The sequence below is a fragment of the Salvia miltiorrhiza genome, chromosome 1 (assembly GCF_028751815.1).
Source record: "Salvia miltiorrhiza cultivar Shanhuang (shh) chromosome 1, IMPLAD_Smil_shh, whole genome shotgun sequence".
Classification (NCBI taxonomy): Eukaryota; Viridiplantae; Streptophyta; class Magnoliopsida; order Lamiales; family Lamiaceae; genus Salvia; species Salvia miltiorrhiza.
Window position 1 is genome coordinate 37,979,090 of NC_080387.1, and position 19,410 is coordinate 37,998,499.

At 44.7% G+C, this 19,410-nt stretch overlaps 3 protein-coding genes across 5 annotated transcripts; 1 reads left to right on the forward strand and 2 right to left on the reverse strand.

Annotated features, from left to right (window-relative positions):
• Window positions 1-8,349: 8,349 nt before the first annotated feature.
• On the reverse strand, window positions 8,350-9,112 carry LOC131024243 (peamaclein). Of its 2 annotated transcripts, none has more exons than XM_057953772.1 (2): window positions 9,050-9,112; window positions 8,350-8,796 (listed from the first exon to the last, which is right to left on the reverse strand). In XM_057953772.1, the coding sequence occupies exon 2, from the start codon at window positions 8,768-8,770 to the stop codon at window positions 8,504-8,506; it is 267 nt and encodes an 88-aa protein (XP_057809755.1). In that variant the 5' UTR covers window positions 8,771-8,796; window positions 9,050-9,112; the 3' UTR covers window positions 8,350-8,503. The 2 variants fall into 2 exon arrangements, with proteins under 2 accessions (XP_057809755.1, XP_057809749.1); XM_057953766.1 differs by having other exon boundaries at window positions 8,983-9,085.
• A 5,906-nt stretch (window positions 9,113-15,018) lies between these two features.
• Window positions 15,019-18,408, forward strand: LOC131024256 (G-type lectin S-receptor-like serine/threonine-protein kinase At5g35370). Of its 2 annotated transcripts, XM_057953786.1 has the most exons (2): window positions 15,019-15,240; window positions 15,769-18,408. In XM_057953786.1, the coding sequence occupies exon 2, from the start codon at window positions 15,840-15,842 to the stop codon at window positions 18,300-18,302; it is 2,463 nt and encodes an 820-aa protein (XP_057809769.1). In that variant the 5' UTR covers window positions 15,019-15,240; window positions 15,769-15,839; the 3' UTR covers window positions 18,303-18,408. The 2 variants fall into 2 exon arrangements, with proteins under 2 accessions (XP_057809769.1, XP_057809762.1); XM_057953779.1 differs by having other exon boundaries at window positions 15,036-18,408.
• A 68-nt stretch (window positions 18,409-18,476) lies between these two features.
• On the reverse strand, window positions 18,477-19,206 carry LOC131024273 (cold shock protein 2-like). Its single transcript, XM_057953792.1, has one exon. It carries the CDS (start codon window positions 19,204-19,206, stop codon window positions 18,610-18,612), a length of 597 nt encoding a protein of 198 aa, XP_057809775.1. The 3' UTR covers window positions 18,477-18,609.
• Window positions 19,207-19,410: the final 204 nt, after the last annotated feature.

Sequence of the window (19,410 nt, forward strand, 5' to 3'; positions counted from 1 at the left end):
CTATAGCTGGTCAAGATAACAATGCGCCCGATCAACCATTCCATATCAACTCAAGCAAACAAGGCACGACCAGTACCCATCCAAACATGGACCCGGCCCTGGCCGTGAGATTGGCCGAAATGGAGGCATTGATCCAGCGAATTCCCGGTGTCCCGGCACCTATCCACAAGAGCTCGGAGAACTGCTATGCCGACTCCCCCTTTGTGGATGAGATTGCCTTGGTGGAGATGCCCATCAAGTTTAATTTCCCGAGCATGCAAATATTCGACGGCACGACGGATCCGACTGACCATATCGCTCAATACAAGCAAAGGATGTTCACTACCGCAATTCCTCGTGAATTGAGGCAGGCTTGCATGTGTAAGGGGTTCGGTTCTAGTCTGACAGGACCGGCCCTCCAGTGGTACACTAACCTTCCAAATTATTCTATCTCAAGTTTTGCTCAACTAACAGATATATTTGTGCAGCAATATGCTAGTAGCAGGAAACTTGAAAAGATATCGGAGGATCTCTACGCCATGGTGCAACAGCGTGGCGAGCCTCTTCGAGACTACATCAGCCGATTCAACAAAGAGAAGGTGCCCATCACCAGTTGCAACACCCAAACGGCGGTCACCGCCTTCCGGAAGGGTCTTTTGCCCGACTCAGACCTCTACAAAGATCTCACCAAATACCCTTGTAGAACAATGGAGGACGTCCTTGCCAAGGCATGGGCACAAATCAAATGGGAGGAAGATCAATACAGCCACCACCGATCTTCACCAAACGGAAACACTAGAAGAGACTCCAGGGTAGATAGAAGGACAAATGATAGGCGGTCTAAGCCTTACCCATCTTCACGACACGAATACAGAAGGAGACAGTATGACCAACCTTACGAGACGCGACCACGTGAAAGGGCCAAGATCCCAAAGTACAACTTATCTATCTCGCCAGCTGAGGCGGTCTTAGCTCTCAAGAATCTAGGCAACAAAGTCAAATGGCCAGAAAGGATGAGGGCCCCAGCTGACCAGAGGGACAGATCCAAATGGTGTGAGTTCCATGCAGATCATGGGCATCGGACAGAGGATTGCATCGCCCTCAGATTAAAAGTGGCCCACCTACTAAATCAAGGCCACCTCACCGATTACCTGACCGAAAAGGGCAAGCTTACCCTACAACAAGGAAGGGATAAGCAAGAGAAACACAGAGACGACAGCCCGCCAGACCCACCACATCATGAGAGAACTGTGAACGTGATATCCGGAGGCTCCGAAGTCAGCGGAATCACCCACTCAGCCGCCAAGAGACACGCCAGACAGGCTAGATCAAGCAAAACAGGGGCTCTGCCTTCTGTCAAAGCTGGACCAACGGATCCAACCCTGACAATCAGCTTTGCAACATCCGAATCAGACAAGCTTCTACACCCTCATCATGATGCTTTAGTTATTTCCATTTATATTGCTAATTGTTTAACAAAGCGCGTGCTAATAGACAATGGTAGCTCTGCCAATATTTTGTTTTTCAGTGCATACAGGGAGATGGGTTTGGACGAGTCCAAACTAATCAAGAAAGCGGCCGTACTCGTTGGCTTCAGTGGCGAGAGTACGACTACTGTAGGGGAGATCGATCTTCCCGTTTACACAGAGGGAGTCAACCTTTCCACTAGGTTTCTCGTGGTTGACGCCCCATCAGCATACAACATCATCCTAGGCCGTCCATGGATCCACGAAATGGAAGCAGTACCATCTACCTATCATCAAGTCATACGATTCCCAACCAAGTGGGGAGTTAAGGAGATCAAGGGAGAGCAGAAGGACTCCAGGGCGTGCTACCAAACCACTATGAAGGCGAAAAACCCATCCTTATAGCAATTACAGCAAGAAGCCCCGCCCCATTCAAAGCACATGGGAGAACAGGAACACCCACATCATACCTCGCGGTGCACTCAAGACATAAGTCAGCACACGGAGCTACAGAGAAGTCGAAGCTGCCAGAGCAGCGAAGTCGACAACGGCCAGAGCAGCGAAGTCGGCGAGCTGCCAGAGCAGAGGAGTCGAAGTTGCCAGAGCAGCGAAATCGACAAAGGACAGAGCAGCGAAGCCGACAACGGCCAGAGCAGCGAAGTCGGCGAGCTGCCAGAGCAGAGGAGTCGAAGCTGCCAGAGCAGCGAAATCAACAAAGGCCAGCGCAGTGAAGTCACCGAGGTGCCAGAGAGAAAGTCTAAATCGATGAGGTGCCAGAGCAGAGAAGTCGAAATCTGCAGAGCAGAGAAGTCAGAGTTTGCAGAGAAGAGAAATCAAACGAAGAGACCACGCAGCCTGATCGAGGAGGAGATGGTGGAGACTGATGAAATTCAAATTAATGCGAGCTTTGCGAGCTTTCCGGACCACAAAGGTCGGATTGGAGCACAACTCGAACCAGAGCTCAGAGAGAAACTTATCAATTTCCTATCTGATTACTACGATTGTTTCGCTTGGTCCCATGAGGACATGACAGGGATTGACCCTAATATTATTGTTCACAGGTTACAGGTCACCCCGGGCTACCCACCGAGGAAACAGAAACGTAGAAAGTTTGCACCGGAGAGAAACCAAGTAGTAAATGATGAAGTCGCGAAGCTTCTCAAGAATGGACTCATTCGAGAGGTCCACTATCCCGAATGGCTCGCAAACGTGGCGGTGGTCAAGAAAAAGAACGACAAATGGCGAGTCTGCATCGACTTCACGGACCTCAATAAGGCATGCCCGAAAGATTCGTTCCCACTTCCACACATCGACATGCTAGTGGACGCAACAACAGGCCATGAATTGATGAGTTTCATGGACGCATACTCGGGATACCATCAAATCCGGATGCACCCTGATGACGAGGAGAAAACGGCCTTCATGACCAGCGTAGCATTATTCTGCTACAAGTATATGCCATTCGGATTGAAGAACGCAGGAGCCACATATCAACGCCTGGTCAATCGGATGTTTGCAAGCTTGCTGGGCCAAACAATGGAAGTCTACATCGACGACATGTTGGTCAAATCTATCCGCGCGAGGGACCACATTGATCATTTGAGGGAGATATTTGAGATTCTGAGAAAATACAATATGAAGCTAAATCCTACTAAATGTTCTTTTGGTGTCAGTGCAGGGAAATTCTTAGGTTATATGGTCACCCAAAGGGGCATAGAGGCCAACCCGGCCCAAATCGACTCCATCATAAAGATCCAATCCCCAACATGCGTCAAGGACGTACAAAAATTAACAGGGAGGATAGCCGCGTTGGGCCGATTCATCTCAAAATCCTCAGAGCGATATCATCCATTCTTCAACACTCTTAGGAAATCAAAAACCTTTGAGTGGACAAAGGAGTGTGAGGAGGCATTACAACAACTCAAGCAATACCTGACCAACCCGCCCCTTCTGGCCAAACCAAAAGACCATGAAGTCCTATTGGTTTATTTGGTCGTGTCCGAGACAGCTGTCAATGCCATGTTGGTCAGGGAAGACGAAGGGAGGCAAGCACCGATATACTATGTGAGCAAGTCCCTCCTAGATGCGGAGACCCGATACAGCCAATTGGAGAAACTAGCTCTCGCATTGGTCCACGCAGTAAGAAAACTTCGACCCTACTTCCAATGTCACCCGATCTCAGTGGTGACCACATACCCCCTCAAAGCCATACTCCACAAGCCGGAACTATCTGGTCGATTGACAAAGTGGGCAGTGGAGTTGAGTGAATACGACATCACATATAAACCACGGACCGCACTTAAATCTCAGGTATTAGCCGATTTTGTTGTCGACTTTGCACCTAACCTTACTATACAAGCCAACAAAGAGTTATGCTGTCTGGTGAAAGAACCAGACCAGAATGGAACTTGGAAACTATATGTCGATGGATCCAGCAACGTACGAGGGAGCGGACTTGGAATCGTCCTTTCATCACCACGAGGAGACAACATCGAGCGGTCAATCCGATGTGATTTCAAAACAACCAACAATGAGGCTGAATACGAAGCCATGATAGCTAGACTCGGATTAGCTAAAGAAATTGGGGTAAAACGCATTAATGTATTTAGTGATTCTCAACTCGTAGTTAACCAGATGCAGGGTACATTTCAAGCCAAAGATGCGAAAATGACGGCTTACCTGGACAAGACGAAAGAACTCCAATTGTGCTTTGAAGAATTTACCATCAAGCAAGTGCCGAGGGTGGAAAATGGCCACGCTGACGCCTTGGCCAACCTAGGGTCAGCAATACAGACTGCACAACCTAAGACCATAACTATCACTTGCCTTCAATATCCAGCAATACAAAGAGATGAGGCCGAGGAACACGTGACTGCAGTATCAGTCGGACAAACATGGATGACCCCAATAATGGAATATCTCGAAAGAGATATGATCCCAGAGGATCGGAACGACGCTCGTCGAATTAAAGCTCAGGCCGCACAGTTCTACATCATCCGAGGTAAACTGTATAAACGTTCATTTACCGGTCCATATTTGAAATGCATTAACCCTGTAGAAGCAAGATACGTCTTGTCCGAATTACACGAAGGAGAATGTGGCAACCACTAGGGAGGCAGAAGCCTCGCTCACTGCGCCTGAACCAACGGTTACTACTGGCCAACAATGAAGGCAGACGCAGCTGATTACGCCAAAAAATGCGATAAGTGCCAACGATTCGCCCAAATATCACATTTGCCCCCGGAACCCCTGACTGCTATCACTTCGCCATGGTCGTTCATGAAATGGGGGATGTACATTGTAGGCAAATTGCCCATGGCGCCTGGACAGAAGGTATACATGTTGGCAGTGACCGATTATTTCAGCAAATGGATAGAAGCAGAGTCTTTCCACCAAATTCGTGACAAAGAAGTCAAGGGGTTCATATGGAAGAACGTGATCTGCCGGTATGGGGTGCCCAAGGAGATCGTCACGGACAACGGGTCCCAATTCATAAGCGCAGACTTTCAAGATTTTTGCAAGTTTTGGAACATCAAGCTAAGCTTCTCAACGCCAAGGTACCCCCAAGCCAACGGGCAAGCGGAATCCTCCAACAAAACCATCATGAACACCTTGAAGAAACGACTAGAGAAGGCCAAGGGAAGGTGGGCAGATGAGTTACCAGGCGTGCTATGGTCCTACCGAACAACTACAAGAACAGCAACAGGGGAAACACCATTCTCCCTCGCCTATGGGATGGAGGCAGTAATCCCAACAGAAAGCGAAGTACCCACCGCCAGACATGAGCTCACGACAGACGACGGGAATCATGAGGCCATGTGCCACGAATGAGATCTCCTCGACGAGAAACAGAACAAAGCAAACATCAGACTAGCTTCCTACCAACAAAGCATCGCCGGACACTACAACAAACATATCCGCACTCGCACATTTAAGCCGGGCGATTGGGTGTTGCGAAAAGTGTTCCAGAACACCAAGGAAACAAGTGCGGGTAAATTAGCCCCGAATTGGGAAGGACCATATCTGATCACCAAAGTGGTTGGACGTGGAGCATACAAGTTACGATCGACAGACGGACGTGAAATCAACAACAGTTGGAACGCCCTACATCTCAAGCAATACCACGCTTGATCCTAAACTCTACAAATTTTACTTTATTTCAATAAGGTCTTCCGAGACCCATGTCATCTACTACAATTACTGACCTTTGCGTGCAGGTCAGAACTACATCCGGGCTTGATCCCTTAAATGGGTATGTAGGCAGCTCTAAGGAGCACAGCCCCCCTCCCTCTCACCCTCCACTCCCCCTCCGCATCTCGCCAGAGAAATGGCCCTCGCCAGAGAAATGGCCCTCATCAGAGAAATGGCCCTCGCCAGAGAAATGGTTTTCGCCAGAAAATTGGCCTTCGCCAGATAAACGACTCTCGACAGAGGAACGGCTCCACGCCCAGGGGGGAAAAACTTTAAATGCAAAAGGCGCAAACCCATTTCACCCCGCATACATTACATTTAGCCTTAAGTTCAACAACTAAGTCTAAATGGGGGGGGATAAAATGTTTTATGACAAAGGCTCACGCCCATCTCGCCCTGAACACCTTCAATTTAGCCTTAAGTTTCAACAACTAAGTCTAAATGGGGGGGATAAAATTTTTTTATGTCAAAGGCTCACACCCATCTCGCCCTGAACACCTTCAATTTAGCCTTAAGTTTCAACAACTAAGTCTAAATGGGGGGAAGAAAACTTCATTTAAAAGACGCAAGCCCGTCCCACCCCAAACGTCCTGAATTTAGACTTAAGTTTCAACAACTAAGTCTAAATGGGGGGAAGAACTTACTTATACAAGGCACAAGCCCGTTTTTCGAACCTCGTGTCCGTCAGCGCAAAGTGCGCCTCTCCCAAATTGAAAATTTTTCGCTTTGCCAGAGAAATCACACTCGCCAGAGAAATGGCTCTTGCCAGAGAAATGGCTTCGCCAGAGAAAGGACTCTCGCCAGAGAAATCGCACTCGCCAGAGGAATGGCTCGTGTCAGAGAAACGGCCTTCGCCGGAAAAATCACCAAAAGAGCGGGGAAATCTCCCGCCTAGGGGAAAATTTACTCTTATGCCTTCGATCACGCGAGGCGCATGTTTTAGCTACGAATTTACTATCTTAAAACCAGCATGGGTTTATAAATAGCCATGTACGCGTAATCTGAAACCTACGCTATCTTTGCTTGCAACACTACAACAATTTACTCTCGTGCTCTCAACAATCCAATTACCCTCTATCACCTTTCCAATCAAACACTAGGTACAATTCGCGGTTCAACAATAATTCACCAATTGATTCTATATCTATTCATTTATGATTCATCGCCACCGTAACATCCAGCGCCATTGGATACATTTTGGGCCTTTAAAAGTGCCGCGGTTCTAGGACGCCCAGTGTTATGTCACCCCGACCATTTAATACCATGTTTTTCCGGCTCACCTATTTCATGCGAACTGCCGAGAATCAAAGAAAAGGGCAACGCCCTGCTCACTATGCGCACTCTATACAAGTTAAATTGCACTCCATAGTTAGAAAAAATTCGAACTATGGAGTGGGGGACAAACTGTAGTGGATAAAATCCGACTGACCAGAAGTCAGCGGAACCCTCGCTAGAGGGACTAGCGAATTCTCTGCTCGGGGTGACTTCCCTGCTCGCCGCGATTCCTCTGCTCGGGGCGACCTCCCTGCTCGCCACTATTCCTCTGGCGCCTCGCCAGAGGAATCAGCGAAGTCCTCGTCAGAGTCAGCGAAACCCTCGCCAGAGGGATCAGCGAATTCTCTGCTCGGGGCGACTTTTCTGCTCGCCGTGATTCCTCTGCTCGGGGCGACCTCCCTGCTCGCCGCGATTCCTCTGGCGCCTCGCCAGAGGAATCAGCGAAGTCCTCGCCAGAGGAATCAGCGATTCCTCTGCTCTGGTAGAGGAGCGACCCCTCTGCTCTGACAGCGGCATGATCTCTCTGCTCGGGCAGAGGCGTGACCCCTCCGTCCTGGCAGCGGCGCCATAGTAAACATCTCAACACGAAAGCAAACAAACGGAATTATACGCTTACGAAAACCTAGTCAAACGTGGGTGACTAGGTCAAACGAAAGTCGCGGAAGATCATTTCCTAAAAATTCGGAGCCGCTAGGGTTTCAAAGAACATTCCAACAAACCCTAGAAGGGCAGCGACTTGGAGAGAAAGAAAGAAACGAGGTCAGGGATACGATCCCCCAAATATCGGAACGACCAGGGTTTAAGGGGACGTGCCAGCAAAACCCTAGCCGTCAGGCCCATACCTATATATACTACTTCATTAACACAATGTAGGGGGACGTCGTCATTTACATTCATACTGATACTTACGATCATTCCCATTCTAAACACATTGTCTAGCACTCTTCTGCCTCCACGCTTCCAGCCTTAGGTTCTCCGGTGATCAGATCAACCGGGACGACCCAACGGCCCTCGCTCATTGCTCAATCAGCTCCAACTCCGTCAACCAAATCGATTCGATTCACTATTTCATTTACTTTCAATTGCTTTCAATACGATTTTTATTATTATTGTTTACTAACTTGAGCGTCGGAGGCCCTTCCATCGACACCCTCACCGGTGCTCTTCGGAGGGCTTTAACGTTACTTGTGGTCTCAGGTTGCTAGTGCCCGTCGATCATGACGTGACTGACGTCACTTCCGTGATTGTTGGATTCATCCCCCACAATAAGTAGCTCAAAACTTTTCGGCACGAGAATTAAGGAGAAAGTGTAAATTGGTTAAAAGTGGTAGGACCTACACTTTTTTAAGGGTTAAATTTTTTCATCTATGGAAACAGACCACTTATAGTGGTACGTCCCAAAATGAAATACAGACCACTTATAATGGGACGGAGGGAGTACTATTTATTATTTTCATTTAATGTCTACAAAAACTTATTCTTATACATAATTTAGGCACTATAGGCCAATAATTTCCATCATCCAACATTTATTTTACACATACAATGCAAACATAGTATAAATAAAGGAGAACTGGTAGATGCATGAGGACTTAAGGGCACTTAGGGTTGCCCTTAGAGTTTTTCATGTCCCTATAACAAGGGCACTCGTCTTTGTTCCCATAAGTTCCCGACGGCACACAATTGCACTTCTCACAACATATCCCGCAGTACTTGAGGCAACGGTCGCGTCGCCCGGCCTTCGAGCACCGTACATTGCACTTCGAGTCGCAGAAGCTCGACCCACCGACATCCTCAACTGCGAATGCGGTCGTCAGAATTAGGAGAAGGGTCACCAATCCAAGAATCATAGGCTTCATGTTTGCCCTAAATTTGATTGAATTGCCTGAAAATTATATATATGTGAACTTAGTTAGAATTTCACGAATAATCGTTATTTAATTATAAGTACACTATGATAAACAAGAATATAATGTTTTTCTCTATTGAATTTCCTTGTCATTAATCTCTATACACAAATACAAGACCAAATAATTCTATAATTAAATTTGAGAGCATATATCATATATACCGAGAAAAAGAACATGCATGTATATAAGCTCCTAATTAGTTAATTATGATAACGAGAATAAGAAAACCTTGAAAAAAAAATGTGTAGAGCGAGAGAGAACAAATGATGAGATATGAAATTCAATAGTGAGATTGGTGGTTATTTATAGAGAGCATGCGCATGTCTTAATCAATTTTGAAGACATAAAAACGTAATAAGCAACTGTTTTTGTGTTGGGTTTGGACATGTGCCTTCTTTAAGCTCAAGTAACCACAAAGCTTTTTCATAACAAATACTCCAGTATTGTGTAGATAGTTCCCTTACCAAACCTTGCGGCAATTTTGAGAAACTTGCACCCGCTTTTCAAGTGTGTGTTTTATTGCAACTCGAATCCTCTATTACAATATTGCATCATCGTACAACATTTTCTATTTCGTTTGCGTGGTGAGAAAATTAATTTTGAACCAAACCTTGCGACAATTTTAAAACTTACAGCCGTTATTTGAGTGTGTGTTTTATGTTGACTCGAATCCTCTATTAAATTATTGTACAATATTTCGTCTTCAGCTAATTTACGAAATGATAAGATTTTTTTTACGTGTATAGTAATCAAGAAATTCCATCAACAAAATTTTGGAAGAGATCTAGGGCATGTTTGTTTGTCAGGAAAGTAATGTGAATTGAGATTGTTATTCCCAGAAAAATGATTCCGTGGAAAATGAATCCTAATAGATTCATTATCCAATGTTTGCAAATATCAAAACAAATTGTTAGGATTCTGGATTTGTATCATTAAATAAATATAATTAATCAATATATATATAAGAATTAAATTGTAATTTAATCTTCATAATAAATTTCTCTAATTAATTTTATTGTAACAACAAAGTACATTATTAAGGTTAATTATATGATTTATAATTCTAAAATTAAATTCAATTTTTTCTTAAATAATAATAATAATAATAATAATAATAATAATAATAATAGTACTAATAATAATAATAATGTACAACATAAAATATGATTTATAGTTTTAAAAAAATAAATTAAGATTTTCATAATAAAGTATGATTCATAGTTCAAAGAATTAAATTATAATTTGCTTAAAATAAATTATGAACTAATTAATCAATTAAATAATAATAATAATAATAATAATAATAATAATAATAATAGTTTTCATTTTATAAAATAATACAAATAATATTGAATATATATGTAAGTAAGAATCCTGAGAATGAGGAAAAAAATACCTAAAAAAAGTCAGGAATAAGAATCCTGGAAAGTTGCACTACTTTCCTTGTTTTCAGGATTCTTATTACTTTCTCTGTTTGATAAAAATTTAACCAAACACAGAAATTTAATATTTTGAAATTAAATTACTTTCTCAAGACAGAATCCGAGCCAAACAAACATGCACCTAAAGTTTTGTGACACGTGACAATCATCCATTAATACATATATAGATGATGTTGCACAATGATGCGATGGATTATCCTAGCTTGGCTTCCTACCATCGTCCATAGAGTGCTAATAATAATTTTTTGATTTTGTGCGTTTATTTTGGTTGTAAATTTTTCACTAAAAAATAATGGATAAGAAAAATTGAGAAAATATGAGTATTTTTTTTCCTTTCCTTTTATCATATGTTTAGTGGCTAGAGACGAAAAATAATATATATATATATATATATATATATAGGGTGTGGTTCTAGAGAGAACTACATTATTTGTGAGAACGGGAGAACCATCAAATCTAATGCATCCACTGTAAAAATTAATGCATTCGCTGTTAAAATTAATGCACTAAAAAAATAAAAAATAAATGCTCCCTTCAGGATTCGAACCCAGGATCTGCATTCATCCAACAAGATGATGCATCCACCGTAGATCTTGATGATCGAATGGCTGAAAATGGTTCTTCGGTCTTCTTTTATTTATGGTTCTTTTTTGAACCTCTCCCTATATATATATATATATATATATAGGGTGCGGTTATAGTGAGAACCACACTTATCGTGAGAACATAAGAACCATTAAAATCAATGCATCTACTATATAAATTAATGCATTCGCTATTAAATTTAATGCATCCGAAAATAATAAATTTTTTGCTCCCTTCAGGATTCGAACCCAGGATCTGCATTCATCCACCAAGATGATGCATCCACCGTAGATCTTGATGATCGAATGGTTTAAAATGGTTCTCTGTTCTAATTTTATTTAGTGGTTCTTATTTGAACCTCTCCCTATATATATATATATATATATATATATATATATATATATATATATATATATCATACTACATTTATCTGCTGAATTGGAAGTTTAATATAAAAAGAAGAAATAAAAACCCTTGAATGCACAAGACGCAAGCAAGGAACAGAGACTCTAAAAGAGTCCGAAAAACAAAAACAACAACGCGCAGAAAAGTCTAAACGTTACCGCAAAAACCAACAATCAAAAAGTAAAATCCATATTGGAATGATAATCATCCTTGTTGCGATCATTTTCCATGTCTATTACATCCGACCAACGGATGTTCGGAATATTGGAATGATAATCATCCTTGTTGCGATCATTTTCCATGTCTATTACATCCGACCAACGGATGTTCGGAATATTGTTCATAGTACGCATCGCGTTGCTGCTACTATGATCAACCACGAAGTTGTTCTGCTGAAATCCAATACCCTCCGCATTTCTTAGGCGGTTTTTAACGCTATTAGTCGGAACTGCATGTACAAGCTCCCTTCCTTTTCCCGAGCCTTTTGGACGGCCACGTCCGCGCTTCGGCTCCGAGGGCAATAACATCTCTTGATTAACCTGGTCCTCTAACCGATTTATACGACTAGCAATATCCTCCGGAGTAGGATTGGACTGCTTATCTCCAACAACCTCCTTTTGAATCGAATAATGAACCTGCTCACTCACAAAACCATCTGTCCCAACCTCCGACTGCTGCTCCGCCACTGCATCCTTAAGCGCCAAAGTTTCATTTCGCAAGCTATTGCCCTCCTCTGCAGCAGCTGCCACATTCTTCGCAAGATTCACGACTCCATTCGGCGTCTCCATCTCTATTTCCTCATCCACATCCTCATCGTTGCCATCCAGTTGATGCTCCGAAGTTACCGGGACAAGCACAACTTCCAACGAATCAGGCCCTGACAAAAAACGGTCATCCCTCTCGTTCACCTCCTCATGGGACGTCACAACCTGCTCCATAACATTCGACTGTAAAGCAGCAAACCTATTCTCAATAAGGGTTGCAGCGCATGATGAGACCTTCTGCTGCACCGCATGCTGTTCCTCGACAACCTCTTGTCGTATCAAGTTATTTCCATGTGCTGGTGAAGCCCGCACCTGTTCAGATTGTAGCCCCACCGGAATCGATTCACCCCAAGAAATCCCTGGCTCAGAAACCTCCTGCCATTGTTTCGCCATTGCTTGTTGTTTTCCAGCCTGCTTCATAGTAGCCTCCACTGGCGGATTAGTTTTACGACACTTATCGGGAGAATGCCCCGTAATCTTACATTTGGAACAATAATACGGTAAGTACTCGTAAGTAAACTCAACATGAAAAGAATAGTCACCCCCATCAAAAAGAAGCGTGGTAGGGAGAGATTTGGACATATCTAACTCCACAAGAACACGCGCGAACTGTCCGAAATCTCGAGTAATCGAAGCACCATCAATCTTCAGCGGATGGCCCACGAAACGTGCAATTCCAGCCAGCACCTCCGCATGCCAATATTCGATAGGCAAATAATGTATACGAATCCAAACGTTTGCCAACGACGAGAGTTCTTTAAACGGATCAAAGTTCTTCACCCACTCGCGAAGGCGGAGATGTCCATTAAAAACTTCCCAAATCAACTTGGCTTTAGCTCGTTGTTTATCCGCTGCGTTCTGGAAGACTATGGTATAGTATCCTTTACCCAAAGGAATGAGTTGCCAAGGCGAACTTATATTCCACATGTTATGAAGCTCATTTTTAATCATCAACGCAGGCTTGGGCTTCTCCCCTTTGTTTAACAACAACCTTCCCGTCAAAGCATGATTAAGGTCAGAAATCTGTTTCAAATGAAGCTCTGTAGGCATCTTGAAACAGTAGTGATCACCTTCTTTTGTAGGGCGTAGAGCATGATAATGATGTGCAGCAACATCCGGACGACGCGGCGTCCGATTCGCAGTAATATCGACATATGATTTGACAAGAGTCGTCTCAGCCGTCTTCTGTTGGGAGCGGTTATTTGCTGGCACAATATAAGAATTATTCCCTGGAAGATTGGCATTAGGAGCCATGTTTCGACTGCGCTGATCAGCAGACGAGCCATCTACATGAAACTGGTGTGACGCAGGCTGAACAGATCCCGCCAACCCCATAGGCGGGCTAGGGTTCCGGTGCAGCTGAGATGCCTCTGGCAGAAGAGAGCTTGACACAGTAGCAATTCGTCCCGATGGGCTAGGATTTTTCTTGTGTGGCAGGGAAGAATTATGAGTAAAATTGTTGGAGACAACCGGTAGGTTAAGCCCACCCGTTGACATGATTGCAGAAGCGGCGGCGGCGGCAAGAGATTTCCGAGCGAGCAGCGTCTAACAGCTGGTTGCGGCGTGTTGATTCCTCCAACGGCGGAGGCGAGCAGGGGCACGGCTGTCGGCGGAGGCGAGCAGCGGTAGAGTCTCGCTGAAACGGCCTTCCGCCCAGATGGCAGCGGTACGGCGGCTGCTCGGTCGGTCAACGGCCGGTCGTGGGGTCTCGGCTGAAAGCCTCTCTCATCCTTGCCCAGGTGAACCACGGCATGCGGAGGAGGCGGCGCTGAGGCTGCTGCTGACGTGCCGTGGTGTGTACTGCCGGAGGAACGAGTCGATCAGCGGCTGCGGGAGGAGAAGGCTGCTGCCGACGTGCCGTGGTGTGACCGGAGGAGGAGGGGTGGGGATCCCCTTTTTGGCTCCTCCGTATGGGCGCGGCGGAGATGGCGCAAAGTCACTCACGCCTCCTTAAAGTCACGCACGCATCCCATTTTTCAAAAGATGAACAGTGCAGAGCACTTTCAAAAGATGAATGAGCCACTATCTCATTCATCTTTGTTGGAAAGGAGAGGACAAATTATTTTCACACTTGTTGGAAAATATTTTAACACCACTATCCAAAGATAACATATACAGTATTATTCAACATTGGAAAGAAAATGAGTGAACAGGAACTGTTCGAGAAAATATTTCACTATGCCCGAAGAAAATTTTCTATCATAATAAACATGCATGTAAAAATTAATGGTGAAAATATATGCATTCTCTCATTTTCCATCAAAGTAAATGGACCCAATTCGTTTGCCTACTCTGCAACTAAATCATTCTAAAGATCTTATCAAATTTCTATTGAAAAATAGTTCATTTTGTACATGCAATGTTGCATATGATAAAAGTGAGAAAGGTTCAAATGAAATTTTTTATTTAGAATAATGACTTTTCGATCATGAAAATTTACAATTGATGCAATACTTAGGTCTGAATTTTAGAGAAAGCGAAAATTTCATTTTTTTTTTCTTTATTTTCTACAAGTGTAGTTAATTTCACAGCGAATACAATCATTTGTATACATCAGTGCATTATTCTCAGTTCTCATTTTAAATTGTGATTTTCAAGATAATCAACCCCTAATAAAATTAACTGTGAAATTAACTATACTCGTAAAAAATAAAAGTTGTCATACAATACATATATAAAAGTTGTACCTAAAGGTTTTTGGCATCTAAAATTCTTCAAACATATAATAAAAGTTGGCTTATCACAAGTTTTGATTTGGCATATTATCTCAAAACCAAATTTGATTTGCCTATTATATTTGATTTAATTAATGGCGCGATAAATAATTATGAGATATAATATTTTAATAATTAATGTAATTTAAATTACATCTATATTATTTTCTCAATAATTATCTTAGCTATGTAATAATCCCATTATATTATAGCTCCACGAATATTTTGGGGTTTCCGAAAAATTCAAAATCTTACGTAAACAAATTGATGATGGTATTTCCCAAGCACATTCGATTATATTTGTAGCAATTATTCTCTCTCTCTCTTTTTTTTTTGTTGAAAAAATTGTAGCAACAGTTATTCTTATTTCATGTATTTCTTCCATTATTATCTATATATTTATTATTTAAAACAATATCTCATGCCGCAACGCCACAATTTCCTATTATTCCTCTTGTTTATTCAATTCGGGAAAGGCCAGCGTTTACAGTAACGCAACAACTCGACAGGTATTATTCATGCCCTTTACCTGTTCGATGTTTTGTCTCACCGAACTGGGATTCTTTTTTTTATTTGCACCATTGTTTATATATGATCAACCATCTCTCTCCTCTCTCTCTTAATTCAAAGTGATGCATACAATTCAAAGTAAGCGCTTCCTGTCTGAACAGGCGGTTGCATAAATACTATTAATACTGCCTATCACTCTCTCTCATGACATGTTGCAGTTTTTCTTGATTAAATTAGTTAAAGCACGTTTTGCGTCACCTTCTCGCCGAAATTCCATTTATTATATAATTTATATTCAGATTTGATCAGATACAGAATGAATAAATGATTTTTCATTAGTCAACTCCGGCTGATGCTGATGCATCTGCATCGGAGCAGATCAATTCCAAAGTTACAAACACCTTCTTTCATTTGATTCAATACTATGGATTTCTTGTTGTGTTTCTCTCTCATCACCATCCTCTCTCTTCATCTCTCTCTCGCATCCGCTGCTCTCTTCACAGAATTCTTATATCCAAATTTCACAGCAACAAATCTCAAATTCGTGGACAACTCCGGCGCGTTCTTGATCTCAAGCAATGGAGCGTTCAAGGCCGCCATGTTCAACCCCAGCGCGCAGCAGCTCCGCTTCTACCTCTGCGTCATCCACGCCGAGTCCAACGCCGTCACGTGGTCCGCCAACCGCGACGCGCCTCTCTCGAAGTCAGGGAGCATGACCCTCACCAGCGACGGCATCGCCATAACCGACGAGGGAGGAGGAGGGAGCCTCAAATGGTCCACTCCCCCCTTCCGGTCCCCAGTCTCCGCCTTGCAGCTGACGGACACCGGAAACCTCGTCCTTCTAGACCAGCGCAACGCGTCTCTATGGGAGAGCTTCCGCAATCCCACAGACACGCTCGTGATGGGACAGAGGCTGCATGCAGGCACGCCTCTCTCGAGTTCTGTCTCGCCTGGCGATCTCTCGTCAGGCGAGTACAGACTCGTTCTGACGGCTTCTGACGCCGTTCTGCAGTGGAGGAACCTAACGTACTGGAAGATGTCGATGGACGTCTCGGTGTATGTGAACTCGTTCTCGCCTGTCGGCTTCCTCGAGATGAACCAGTCAGGTCTGTATCTGCTTGGCTACGACGGAGGATCATCCGTCGTGGCTAGGCTAAACCTGCCAGTATCTGGCTTCAGGCTGGCCAAGATTGACCAGTCTGGCCAATTTACCATCACCAGCTACTCGGGAGCTATTCGAAAGCAGGATTTCACCATGCCTGTTGATGAGTGCCGCGTGCCACTCATTTGTGGGAAGATTGGATTATGTAGCCGCGGGGCATCTGCAGACAATCATGCCTGCAGCTGCCCCGTAGGCTTTCGAGCGAATCCAAACAACTCGACCGCCTGTGTCCCATCTGAGGGCACTCACTACTCCCTACCTGTTTCCTGCAGTCACTCTGATCAATCCGAGAGCTCCAATTCTTCGAATCAACTGTCTTACTTGCAGCTCGGCCGCGGTATAGATTACTTCGCCAATGACTTCGCTCGGCCTGACGATTACGGGGTGAACGTGTCACAGTGTCAAGACTTGTGTTCGCGTGATTGTTCCTGCCTAGGATTCTTCTACGACAACTCGTCTAGCTCATGTTACATGCTTGAAAACGCGGTTGGATCGGTCATGATGAGGGCGTCAAGCAGCCGGCTAGGGTTCATCAAGGCCGCCGTGAGATCTCCACTGTCGGGTTTTGATGGTTTGAACGATGAAGAGGCAGCTGGGCTACCTATAGTTGCGGTGGTGCTACTACCTACGAGTGGACTCATTGTTTTGCTTGCTATTGCAATTCTCCTATGGAGAAAGTATAATAAACCCGAGATCGAATTCGAGAAGCCAAAGACCTACTCCAAGTCGATGTCTTTTGATGATCTCGAATTCTCCATCCCCGGCTTGCCCCAGAGGTTCGACTACGCAGAGCTTGAACGAGCAACGGAGAATTTCAAGACAAAGATCGGAACCGGAGGGTTTGGAACCGTATACAAAGGTATGCTTCAAGATAAGTCACTTGTTGCAGTTAAGAGGATTACTGATTTGGGAGTGAGAGGCAAGAGTGACTTCTGCACTGAGATTGCCGTAATTGGAAGCGTTCATCATCTCAATCTGGTGAAGTTGAGAGGCTATTGTGCTCAAAGGAGGCAATGGCTCTTGGTGTATGAGTACATGAACCGGGGCTCGCTCGATAAGAGCCTGTTCGGGGGTGGCTGTCCGCCCCTCGAGTGGGAGGAGCGGGTCGAGGTTGCCCTCGGGGCCGCTCGGGGGCTTGCCTACTTGCATAGCGGGTGTGAGCACAAGATCATACATTGTGATGTGAAACCAGAGAACATACTCTTGCAAGACCAAAATCAGGTGAAACTGTCTGATTTTGGTCTTGCCAAGCTTCTCAGTCGTGAAGACTCCAGTATCTTCACGACCATGAGAGGCACCAGGGGGTATTTGGCTCCCGAGTGGCTCACGAGCTCCGCAGTCTCGGACAAGACTGACGTGTATAGTTTCGGGATGGTGTTGCTAGAGATTGTCAGCGGAAGGAAGAACTGCATGACAAGGGCGAGGAGCCATAGCCTCCTTGACGATGACAACGCCTCGTCCCAAGGAACGTCCCAAACTTCAGCAGGGCACGAGCTCGTTTACTTCCCGCTTTATGCATTGGAGATGCACGAGCAGGGGAGGTACCTGGAGCTCGTTGACCCGAGACTAGCTGGCAGAGTGACGACCCAGGATGTGGAGAAGCTGGTACGCGTGGCGTTGTGTTGTGTCCAGGAGGAGCCAGGGCTCAGGCCGTCCATGACGAGCGTGGTTGGTATGCTGGAAGGGAAAGTTCCGTTGGGCGCCTTGAGAATCGAGGCGCTCAACTTTTTGCGATTTTACGGGCGGAGGTTTGTGGAGGCCTCCGTTGCGGAGGAGACCGGAGGGCTTAGTGAAGTCATGGTGTTTCCAGATGCAAATGCTTCACAATGTAGCAATATGAGTCTGTCTAATGCTGGTTTTTCTTTTATCTCATCTCACCAAATTTCTGGTCCAAGATGAAATATATACATACATATTTATATTTGGGTAATATTTATTACTTTGATTGCTATGATGTAAATTTGTTTCTTGTTGCATCTATATTAGTAACAGAGAGTATTTGATTTGTGTTGTTTTTATTTCAGATTTGGGTTTTTGCAGCGGAATTCATGAATACTAACACGAAAATAAGGATTAAAAAAAAATAGTAGTGTGTATAGAATTGAGATGAAAGTACATTGGAATAACAAGAAATTAGAAAGAAAAATAAAATCCAAATCAAATTAAAATATTTATGTAAGCAAACATAGCTTACTTAAAAAAATACTCAATTTTGCTCAATTGGGCAATCTCTAGCAAAATGCCCCTCTTCACCACAATTGTAACACTCTCTCCCACCGCCGCCGCCGCGACCTCTGCCGCCGCTACCGCGACCACCACGGCGTCCATAGCCACGATAACCACTATCTCCTCCCCGATCACCACCGCCGTGTCCATAGCTGCGGTAACCACCATCTCCTCCCCCCTCACCACCACCACCATCACCGCCGCCGCCTCGATAGCACTCTCTAGCCAAGTGGCCGATCCTGCCACAATTGTAGCACTCCACTCCATCACTTCCGCCGCCGCCGAACCTCCCTCTGCCCCTACCATAGCCGCCGCCACCTCTGCCGCGGCCGCGGCCACCGGAATTCTGATTCCTGGTGAGGATCACGACGTCGACGGCTTTGCTCCGGCCGTCCTCGCGGCAATCTACGGCGAACTCGACCCGCTGGCCCTCGCGCAGCGTGCGGAAACCCTCGGTTTGGATCTCGGTCTGGTGCACGAAGAGATCGTCGCCGCCGGCGTCCGGCGAGACGAAGCCGAAGCCCTTCTGGCCGCTGAACCACTTCACCGTCCCCGCCGATCTCGCCACATCCGCCATTATCGGGGAACTCTCAAATCATAAAAAAAAATGTGTTGGCTGAGCTGAGCAGAGAAGGATTGTTGTTGAGATTTTATGGCTGAAGATGATTGGACAGGTTAATTTTCCGTTTTTTTGAGTTGAAATGAAAAATTAGGGTTTTTCGATTGGCTGAAGAAAATTGAAGTGTTTATCTACGCTGCTCGAAAACAAATTCGAATATTG

Bases quoted from the DNA above. Each gene is read 5' to 3' on its own strand.
- LOC131024256 (XM_057953779.1), top strand. From the start codon at position 15,666: ATGGATTTCTTGTTGTGTTTCTCTCTCATCACCATCCTCTCTCTTCAT.
- LOC131024273 (XM_057953792.1), bottom strand. From the start codon at position 19,206: ATGGCGGATGTGGCGAGATCGGCGGGGACGGTGAAGTGGTTCAGCGGC.